The sequence below is a fragment of the Montipora foliosa genome, chromosome 11 (genome assembly GCF_036669935.1).
Source record: "Montipora foliosa isolate CH-2021 chromosome 11, ASM3666993v2, whole genome shotgun sequence".
Classification (NCBI taxonomy): domain Eukaryota; kingdom Metazoa; phylum Cnidaria; class Anthozoa; order Scleractinia; family Acroporidae; genus Montipora; species Montipora foliosa.
Window position 1 is genome coordinate 16,106,363 of NC_090879.1, and position 11,540 is coordinate 16,117,902.

Sequence of the window (11,540 nt, forward strand, 5' to 3'; positions counted from 1 at the left end):
TGTATTGTATTTACAGATTTTCAACGCACGAAATTATATTCTTTTCACAATTTCAGCTTTAGGTTTATTCTTAAAATATTCTTAAGATTTCGCAAATTTCAGCCTCCACATTCTTTTAAAATATATTCTTATAAAAAAGAAAGAGTGTTGTGTTGTAAGAAAAATGGCCAAACCATCTGGCCCCAGTTGTTCAAAGGATGGATAGCGGTATCCGCCGGATAAATCACTAACCAGTGGATAAGTGATAGCAAAACTAATTGCGCTATCCAATGGATAGTGACTTATCCGGTGGATAGCGTTATCCACCTTTTGAACGACTGGGGCCTGAAACTCTACCCGGAAATGGGTTGCATTAGTTAGGCAATGTTTAAATTCATTTTGTCTGACAACAGATTTTCAAAATGTAACCCTTTTTATCCATATTTTTAAGGGACTGATTGCCCAACTTTGGATTGAAGTCTGCCACATATGACACTTTTCTTTTTAGCGATATTTGATCAAGGTTATGTTCTAGCTTTTCTTTCTCACTTCATTGATGATTATTCACCATGAAATTTATTCTTGAAAATGGAAGAAGTTTAAATTGCCAAACAAACGAAGGATGGAGGTGTTGTTGGCAACACTGGTGTTAGTTCTTGTTTCCTTAACTTATGGAGGTCCCATTTGGCCAAGTTCTAATTTAGCTGGTAAGTCAATCTTTCTTTAACCGAAAGCAATTTCTGGAGGAGATTATAATGGGCCCAACGGGTGAAATCAGATTGTGTGCTGACGATAATGGCAACCTATAGCAGAATCAGTAAAGTAAAAGTAAAGTAAAAGACCATATTTAACGTCGATAACTCGTATCTGTAATTCAACTGACAAACCTGAGGTCAATGGTACGCTCATTTTACTCCCCCTCTCCATCAATGCTCCGTTTTACGGGTATTTAAAGCTACTTAGCTGAAGGGAAAGGAAAGAAGTCGAAACAAGGATGGGAGATCCGGGAATCGAACTCAGGACCTCTTGCACCAAGGCTGCGCACTAACCGACTGTGCCATCAATGCTCATCAAATCTAAATCCCAGTCGGGTTGTGCAACTTTTTGGGGCAAGTTTGGCCTATCATTTAATCAATGCTACTCTCGTAACATCATTAATTAAAACACTACAGTATTTATTTTCAAATAAAAAAAGGAAAAATGCCAAGCTCATACATTTCAAAGAATAATATCTGGCCGGGCATTAACTCTTTTGTCCTGTCTTAAACTCTTTCACTCTCAATAGAGTGTCACTTATAGATTTTACTCTGTCTAACGCCACACGATAATAAACTCCTTGCGAATTTTAGGACTTTTGTCTGTATGGTGACCTTTTATGGCTAAATTGGAGGTCATCATGTTCATTGACTTGTTTACTGTTTTGGAGAAGTGATATTAGGTTGCTATGCTTCTTCTCCGAGTCTTGCATGAGTTCTTAGCAATCGGTATTCCTTTGTAAGAAGTGTTTGTTGTTTGTTGTCAAGTGTTAGGGTGATTTTTAGTTGAATCTTTTTATGTCTCTTGGTTTAATTATTACGCTTGAGAACTGCTTTCCCTGGCGACAAAAAAGAAAGCATTCACAATTGTTAGGAATATATAGTGCATGACGTAAGGGCGTTTTTTCCTTTAATTTGTAATTGGTGACTGAGGCGTATTCGAGACACACGGGTTTAAATGTGAAGATTAAAGTTATTTTATACAACGAGAACGAGAGTGACTAGTGTTGATATCCGCGTTTCCAATACAATATAGACTCTCTTTATGAGAACATTTTGCTATTTGAGCCTGGAAACGAGATTTGTGTGGTATGCTAAGTTCGACTACAGTTATTCTTCGGTGTATCATGCAGGTGGAACTCTAAGTATTTGAGTTAATTGTCGTTTTAGACTACATTTTTCTTTTAACTTTATTTACGCTACAGTCGAACCTCGATTATCCGGACTCGTTGGGACTACACGAAATAGTCCGGATAATCGAGAATATGAATATTAATGAGGAGCAAAAACTGATTACGTTAAGAAAGCAACATTTAATCGTGAAACAAAACATTTGCAAATCGTTTGAAAAACAATATGGTCTACATCTTCACTGTCCGTTGTGAAAACCTGTACACGTGTCGGCAAATGTTATGATCTTTTTCCTTGCTCTTGCGGATATCAGATATCTGCCGTTTACTAACGCCATATTCAGCTGACAAATTGGTTCCTTTTTCTTCCTTCTCTAATCGCAAAATTATAGCTTGCTTGTCTTTCATCGAAAGAACGGATCGCTTACGCTTCAAGGACATGATGATCGCGAATAAACACTCGTGACGTAGTGCAGCTTGTTCGCCGAACGAGCCAATAGAGCGTGAAATGTCACTTAGCAACAAAGCAACTCTAAGCCAATCAGAACTCATTCGAAAGTTCTGCATTAGTTACGACGTGTGCGAGTGCTGCTTTGAAAGAGAAACAAACTCGCGTTTACTTTACTTTACTTTTCAACGCTGTAGTTTTAAAAAGAATATGCCTGGGGATCTTGATGATGACTAACAAATATTCATGACAAAATTGGGACCAGAGAAAAAGTCCGGATAATCGAGAAATCCGGATAATCGAGGTCCGGATAATCGAGGTTCGACTGTACTCGCAAAAACAAAAAAAAAAAACAAAACAAAACAAAATGGACGTTCCTAACTGGCTCTCAGCCTGGGTATGTTTTTAGTGCTTTCTTAGAATTTTGAACGGTTTATCTCAGCCTGAAAGTTCTAATTCTTAATGAAAAAGAGCTGGTATATATGTTGTGGTTTAATTTTGTTTGTTTTTTTAAACTGGTTTTATGTTTTTAGAACACTGGCCATTTTAACATATTTGGATATCTTTCTGTAATTAATCATGATTTTATGGAGTATGTATAAAATAAACTGGAGAAATCATTTTAAGATTATTATGATGGATTGTTGTCTCTGATGCTATCAAATACAATAATTTATTTATTGCATGTGAACAATAAGTTTTAGTGTTTGGGGTTAAATGATCAGATTAATGATTAGGGTTAAGCTGTCAATTAGGTTTCTTATTTAAAACGGGTAGCATTTCAGGAGGTGTATGACAACTGCAGACCGCCTACAAATAGCACTGATAAACAGTATTTAAGTCTATATAGCACCCGTTTCAAGTAGCGCTGAGAAGCGGTATTTAAGTTTAAGCACCCACTTTAAAACGGTTAGCTTTTACCGCGGGTTAGGGTTAGTCTGTGGTCTGCAAGTGTAAGACACCGCATTCCAGGTAAGCGATTGGTACGCATTGTAGTGATCGGAGTAATCACTTATTTTAGTGCAGTGCAATCTCTCTTGGGACACAGTGTTTGTTGATAAAGACATTGATGCCAGTATCGCCTGTTGGTTCGACTTGTTTTTATCATGTCTGGTTGAATTTGTTTCCAAGACGGCTATTAAGGATGCTAACAGACCACCGTGGATTGATAAAGAGGTTTACAATTAATCAGAAAGAAGAACAGAATCCAACGTAAAGCTAAGTTTAAAAACTCTGCGATCTTGTGGGGTAGATTTCGCAATCTTAGAAGGCAGGTCAAGAGAATGATTAAATTAAAAAACGAATTCACCTTAGTAATCTCAGTAGTTCGTTAAAGCACAATCCCCGTAAATTTTGGTGTTATTACAAAGCAGTTAGCAAAACTGCTAGAATTCCTGGGGTAGTTAAGCGTGAAATGATGCAGGTCAGTTAACCTGTTGATAAAGCTAATCTGTTCAATGCGTTTTTCCACTCAGTTTTTGCCCCATCTGATCTTAGCAGCGCAATCGATTGCCTACCCAGACTCAACTATAGCTTTGATCACGAATTATCTGAGCTACGCCTCAGTCCTGACAGTGTTTGCAGACAACCCTTTGTCTTCTGCCAGTTAAGTATGATCTGAACCACGCGAGCAAAGAATCTTTAACACCAAGGTATTCTAGTTTAAACAGTAGTTTTACATGGGAAACTCGATCGAAAGCCTGTGTGAAGTCTAGATAAATTACGTCAACCCATTGTCTCATTTCAAGAGCTTTAGCGAATTTATGGACTGCTTGGGATAATTGTATCCCCCTACATTTACCTTGCAAAAACCTATGCAGCCAATGGGTAAGTTGGCGTGATATAATGCTGAAGACTTCGTTGTAAATTTGCCTCTCCCTGACTTTAGACAATATGTCGAGTAATGAAATGCCACGGTAGTTAGAAACCAGTGACCTAGATTCACATTTATGAATGGGTACAACATTGACGTCTTTCCACTTTTCCGGAAAGATTCCAAGCTCTAAAGACATATTAAATACTCTACATGATGAGGGTGAAATTTCATTCGCGCATGCACGTAACAACTTAGTAGGGAGACCAAGAGAAGCCTTGTTGACATCAAGCAATTGCGGTTGTGATTGATAAGTTAAACGAATCGTACGATTTTGTCCCGGCTACATCTGGAGTCCCTTTACTATTCTCGATTTTTATTAATGAGACATGCCTAAAGTAATTTCACGTAAAACTTCGTTACCTCTTTTTGCGGATGATTCTAAGTGTTTTCGTTTAATCCTAGGGTAGAATGATTGTGATAAATTGCAGGATGACTTAACTGAGTTATTTAAGTGGTCTCATATTTGGGGAATGGAGTTTAATGTTAAAAAGTGTAACGTTTGGAGATCGTGTTACTATGGAAGGCGCGGTGGCCTCATGGTTAGTGTGCTCGACTCCGGATCGAGTAGTCCGGGTTCGGGTCCTGGCCGTGGAGATTATGTTGTGTTCTTGGTCAACACACTTTACTCTCATGGTGCCTCTCTCCATCCAGATGTATAAATGAGTACCGGCGAATTTAATGCTGGGGGTAGCCCTGTGATGGACTAGTATCCCATCCAGGGGGGAGTAGAAATACTCCTAGTCGCTTCATGCAACGGAAACGGCGGATAGGCTCTCGCTCTCGTAAGCACACTTTATCTTTTTTTTCACTGTTGAAAGGAACTTGGGGATTTTGATAAGTCATGCTTTAAGTTGGAATAAACACGTAAGAGTTATCGGCCTGAAGCGAGGGGTTATGTGATTTATTTCCCTCGTGCGTTGTCCGTGCGTAGGGCAACGCACGAGGGGAATAAATCACATAACCACGAGCTGAAGGCCGATAAATGGCTTATTTTTACATTGGCGAGGATTCCTGAAGGGATGCAAAAATACACTGAAGAATAATGCCTCTATTGTTCATCTTTCGTTTGTTTTTCAACACTCCATGCTGGCACTGGTGGGATTCACAAGTTTTTCGGCTTTTTAATTATGTTAGTTTTTCAAAGTCGCATTTCGAATTAGGTGTTCGCATATTTGAGAAGTATCAAAGCAAATGCCGAAAGTTAAAGCCTGGCAGTCCTTTATATTTGACCCCTAAAAGAAAAGTCAGCTCTGAAGACGAAGTGTGGTACACAAAAACAGCAGTTAGAAAAAACACATTGAGAAAGGTTATTCAAGTCATGTGTAGAGTTGCAGGAATAGAAGGTTACAAAACAAATCATTCCCTGAGAGCCACGACTTGCATGATTGGCCTAGAAAAGGGAGTGCCTGAAAAGCTTATAATGGAACGTACTGGGCATCGTACTGTGAAATCACTTCACACCTATCAAAGAGTTAGCGACGCGCAGGAGGAAATTGTGTCCGATGTTTTGCTAGGATTAGCAACTGATTTTTCGGGGGCCTTAATGGAAAACGATGAACCACCGACTAAGAAAATCCGCGAACGTGCCCCAGAAAAAAACACTGCTCAGTTCAATTTTAGAAATTGTAGCGTCGTATTTAATATTTCCAAATAAACATTTGTAAATTTGTTTTTCATGAAAAGCTTATTTAAATGCGAGGGGATTATGTATTAATATGCAAGGGGGATAAGTCGCTTATCCCCTTGCATATTAACACATAATCCCCTCGCATTTAAATTTGATTTGGGGGTTATGTAATATATTCCCCCCGAAAAGAACAAAGGAATCCGAGCTCATGTAAAAAGAAATTGATCTTATCGCCTCCAAAGCCACCCTGCAAGCAGAGCCTTTCTTTTGCTTGCTCGATTTTGGCGTTCTCGAGAAAGGCTCTGCATGAATCGAGTAAGATCTTTATTGAATATGCGCTGCATGTTGCCAGGATATAGTCTCGAACCCGAGCCTAATAGACCAGATCTCGCCGCCATCTTGGTTTTTTATGGTACAGCGGGCTCAATTATAACCATCGGTTTTGTCACTAAACGGACGCTCGCACTGGAAAAACCGGTTTGACGAGAGAAAACAAGATTGACTAGTCCAGAAGCTCGGACTGCGGCGGCTTCAAAGAGTTGACGCAATTCGGGCAGAGCCTACTTTTGTCCTCCTCAGTAAAGAAAAAGACAAAAGGAGGCTCTGCTCGCAGGGTGCTCCAAAGCCCAAAAGATACTCAATCTCCTTTATCGTATGTGTAAGGAAATAAGTGACACTAGAACAAAAAGACCCCTAATATATCACTTGGGTTCGTTCTCGCCTTGAATACGCTAGCGTGATGTTCTTTTTTAAGTGTTATACGACTATGTGTAATTTAAATACTATGGATTTTGTCATTTCGTTCTTGCATCAAGCCGCTGAGAAACGTTGATCATTTGACACTAGATGTCCCTTTCAGCTGGACTAAAACCTTAAAGAATTCTTTTTTTTTTTTATCCGTATTTGTCGTTTTTCGTAGGAATCTCACTTCTTTTTGTTATGATAAGTTTAATACAAATTTCATATAATTGTACTTTATTTCGTCTTCACCGTCAAAAACTATGCCTACCAATGATAGTGAATGCAGCCAATGTCTCATGTCTTATGTCATAACATATTTTCTATTGTAAAAACTTTTCGAAACAGATTTCACGATAAAAGTTAACGTTAAAAAAACAACGAGGTTTGGACTAGTCCTGTTCCGGGACTCCCTCTTACCCCGCCCTGAAAATGGGCCTGGAACCCAGGCGGGAAAAGAGAGAGTGCTGTATTACTTGCAGGCGCATGCTCGGAATGAGCCAATCATATTGGATATGTAAATAAATGAAACCTTGAAACTCCGACAAAAAATGGTCTATGAAAATTACTGTGTGATTCGCAGTGTCAGGAAAGAGAACATCTAAATTATGCCTCGTCGTGACCAAACTAGGAGAAAAAACCCCGATCGCAGTGATGTTGTAAAATTATTGCCCAATAAATGTAACGACTGAGAGAAGATCGCAATAAATCGATGCAAAGGCTGAACTAGTAAATATAGCATAGAATTTCACTAATCGACAAAACAGCTCGGAGTCAGACTTTCATATTATCTGCAGTACTTTACCTCTAACAATGAGTTTCAGAAGGAAAGTGCTTTTAAGTAGCAACAATAAAAGCAAGGTGACACACGCTTTTAAGAAGCATTTTTCATTCTTATTAATTAATATTCACGAACAAATTTTGACCAGAAAAAAAAATCGTGACAATTAACGTCCGAATAATCCATGTTTGACTGTGCATATATATGTATAAATTTAATAGGAACATTGTTGCTTCATCATTGCGTTATCAACACAAACTGGTATGCAAAGAAACAAATAGTCCAGGTTGTGATTCAATTTCGTTTAACTTTTTATCTAAGTTCATCAGGAATAATGCTCAGTTTTTCTGTCATGCAATCGTCTTTTAGTTTTTCCGATATAAAAATCATTGCAGTCTGAACAGGCAGCTCTACATAAAACCTTAGCCATTTGGCCACGGCCCTAAGTCTGTCCTTGTAAGGAAAGAAAGACTTAATGCGACAAGTGCTTTGAAAAATTATTGTAAGGAAAAATTAATAGTCTGAGTAAAATATTCTACTCTAATTGCTCAAAAAAAATAAAAAATCTGTTTGTCACCGGTGTTTGTGTATTATTCCTGATAAAACTAAGAGTATTTACGACATTTTTTACTTGACTGTTTTATATTGGGTATCCAAACATTCGTCCCCGATTTTGAAAAAAAATGGTAGGCCTAAACTCCTGAAACAATCACAGTTTCAATAATTACTGTGCAACTCAAATATATGTTTACTGGATCAGTGCAATTATCACATAACTAGGTCGACAGAAGTAATGAACAATAAATAAGAGTTCCTGCAGGAGATTTATTAGTCTTCGTTGAGCGATTCACATCCACGACGTACATACAGTATATTTGTAAGTTTCAAGGAGTCTCGGGAGAGCAATTAAATCAAAATTTGATATTTTTCTGCGACAACATTATGCAGCTGTTCAGTTGGGTTTCAGGCACGAAATTCCATACTTTCATATGTCATCCATCTGATCTTCCACGATTGGGACTCATGATAAGAAGTACTGATTTACAATTAATATCGGACTCGGATCGAAGAAAATCGCAGACATATTAAAGGAACAACCATGTAGCAAACAGACTTGCCAAATCCTGTTGCAGGTTTAACAAAACCATCATTACCGGTAACGACTGCATAAATAGCTTGCAGGAAAGGAAAAGTGGCATTTCTTAAACGCGAGATCAATTGCCTCCAGAAACTTGGCGTAACTTGGCGTTATAATTTCCTTTCACATTATCCCCATGTATCCAGTGTAAAAGCACTCGGAATAAACTATGCCCAAATAAGGAATCTTTTTTCCAAATATGGTTTTCCCCCAGTTTTGGGGGAAAAAATGGCGTCATTCCGAGCATGCGCCTGCAAGTAATACAGGACTCTCTCTTTTCCCGCCTGGGTTCCAGGCCCATTTTCAGGGCGAGGTAAGAGGGAGTCCCGGAACAGGACTACGTCTAGACCGTTTGACGGTCATTTTCAGGTTGAAAAGTAAAATGTTTGTATACACTTAATGCATACAATCGATTATAAAAATGCTAATGAGATACTGACTAAAACTCTAAATATGTATATAGAAACAATACAAGAAAATTGCGGAATGAATGGTAAAGAAAACGCTAAGGTGATAGAATTAATATAAAAAGTGAAATAATTAAGCAAATAGCTTCGCGCGAATCGAGTCACTCTGTTTGTTCAGTTTTGGTTTAAGTTTACGAATAAAAAGCATTTCAAAAATCAAGCAGTCGACTTTGCTCTGACACTTCTTCAAAATCTCGAAATTGTTTCCGATGGTCTCCGGATCCTTTCCGTGCTCATCCTTTTAGTGGTAGCTGAACATAAGCAGGAACATTGGGGTAGTAAGAACATAAGTGCTCAACAATCGGCTACCACGTAAAGGATGAGCATGAAAAGGCATAATATAAGTGGGGAAAATAGATGTGTGAAGGAAAGGTGGGGTAGGATAGAGGTACTGGAGAGGATTAGGGACGGGTAGGTGAGTAGAAGGGAAAACAAGATATCTAGTTCTTTTTTACACCCCCTAAAAAACCAAGCCCCTAGCTGTTTTTTTAGCTACACCCCCTTCCCAAAGGAAAACTCCCTTTTTTAAACAGCTGATTAAAAAAAAAAAACAGTGATACAAATTTAAATTGGTTTGAAAAAAAGGAACCGGTTTAAGAAAAATTCAAACCAAAAACAAAATCAAACCACAACATATACGAAGGCGCACTAACTGTCAGTTTTCTCCGAGTCAGCATTGGTCCATTTACACGTGTTCAGCACTTATATTTTAGTTGGTATTTTGACTTGAAATCATGATCAGTACAATACTTTTTTACGAGACCCTTTTTTATAAGAACGTACAGGTTGCGATTAACAAAAATTTTAAGAACATACTAAGAACATACCCAAGCTGAAAGTCAGTTAAGAACGTCTTTAATTTGCTTATTTGCTTTTCCTGTTAAAAAAATGGTAAAAGGTAAGGTAAAAGAAATTATCATAACACCTTGAGGGATGGGGTAACTTCCTATTAATGGGCTGATGGGGATGTGCCGCTGGATGGGGTTGCATTTTTACGACTGAATTGGCTATAATGGGGTTGCATTCTCAACAGGGTTACCGACATAGTTCGGGAGTAAGAAAATTCTGACTAGCGGGATTTACGAAAAATGGAAAGATTCGCGGTAAAAAAAGTTGTTACTCAAAGAACTGTATAGACTGCAAAACAGTCGTTTTCTTCCATTTTCGGAAGGCGCAAAGCGCCGTAAGCGTGACCCTCGCGTGTGAAGCGCGCGAGCCTCACACGCCCGTAGGGCGTGTCACACTCGCTCCAGACCTTTCGTTTTAATATTATTTTACCGTGTCGCTTGCGTTCGCAAAAAATACGACTGTTTTGCAGTCTAAGAACTGTAGCGCTGTTCATATTTTTTATTTTTTTATTTAATACATAACAAAAGTTTACATTACACTTGAATACCAAGACACATATAAAAAGAAAAAGAAAAAGAAAACAAATACAACTTATAATCTGACATACAAGTCTCATTACATTACAATTAAAAGGCTTTATATAAGGTTTATGCATAAATAGAAAGTGATTAATTATAAGTTGGGATCGCTAAAATAACATTTACTCCAAAGTGACTAAGATGGGCTGTGTAGTTGGCCACAAAATAGACCTTAAAGGGGTAGGGGTTCTGAGAGGCCAGCGGCACATACCCAGCGAAAATTGACCCTAACCTTAATTTAACCCTAACCCTACCCCGGGGTTGTAACAGGATAATTAACAATGTGGTTTTCATCAAGACTGAGCTCCTAGTTTTCATGATACACTGAAGGACAACTCAGTTTGTACTCGAAAGTAGTATTCCACACAACTAGAGCGTTTTCAGGCTCACATGCATTGCAGAAAAGAAATAAGAACGTTTAGCCTCAGCCTCAAAAGAAACAAGTTCTTATATAAAAGAGTGTATTACTTAAGTTGCTTTCAGAGAAGAAGCAGTCTTCCCTGCACCAAACAGCCGTTTCGAGCGAGATCGGTTGAGAGCGGGGAGACTCACCCAGCGAACCGCTTTTATAATGGTGTAAGTGGCTTCCACGCAGTTCACAAACGTGTCAGTGATCAGTAAAATATCTGGGCGTGTGCCCTCAGAAAAGAATTAAATTAGTGATACTCTCACCGAGTTTTGTTCCTTAATTCAAGTATATTAAGCACCCTCTAAGTTCGCGCTCTGTCTGGCTGAGAGCAGTCTTCAAGAAAATTCTTCGAATGGAAAACTCCACGGTTGTTCCGCAAGTAAATAAAATGGAACAATCTTTTCCTCTGGAAAGTTTTCCGAAAACTACTTTTCATTGGTCGCATTCAACCTCAGGAGAATAACGTATTAGTTATACAGCCATTGATTAGTAAAACTGAACAGTTCTCTTGTTTTCCCTTTGTGAATTATTAATGCTCACATGATAAAGTTTTATGTTGTTGCCATGGCAGTCGTCCATTCTTAAAAACAATTATACGAAAAGGAATAACCGTGTTTCTTTTAAGTTTTGACTTCAATTCTCTTTTAATCACAGATGACCGTGATCCTTCGGCAACTGAAGTAATCTTCAAGATTAACCAAGGTATGATTTTACCGGATTGGTCAATATTATTTTGAAACAGTTTCCGGAAGTGTGAATGGCTGC

The 11,540-nt window shown here is 38.4% G+C and overlaps 1 protein-coding gene across 2 annotated transcripts in view; it reads left to right on the forward strand.

Annotated features, from left to right (window-relative positions):
• Nucleotides 1-481: 481 nt before the first annotated feature.
• The window catches only part of LOC137975539 (MAM and LDL-receptor class A domain-containing protein 1-like), a 120,800-nt gene continuing 109,741 nt past the window's right edge, over nucleotides 482-11,540 (forward strand). For both annotated transcript variants that reach the window (XM_068822650.1, XM_068822651.1), the window contains exons 1-2: nucleotides 482-686; nucleotides 11,430-11,477. In XM_068822650.1, coding sequence (XP_068678751.1) covers nucleotides 602-686; nucleotides 11,430-11,477 — 133 coding nt within the window. In that variant the 5' untranslated portion in view covers nucleotides 482-601. The remainder of the gene's footprint in view (nucleotides 687-11,429; nucleotides 11,478-11,540) is intronic.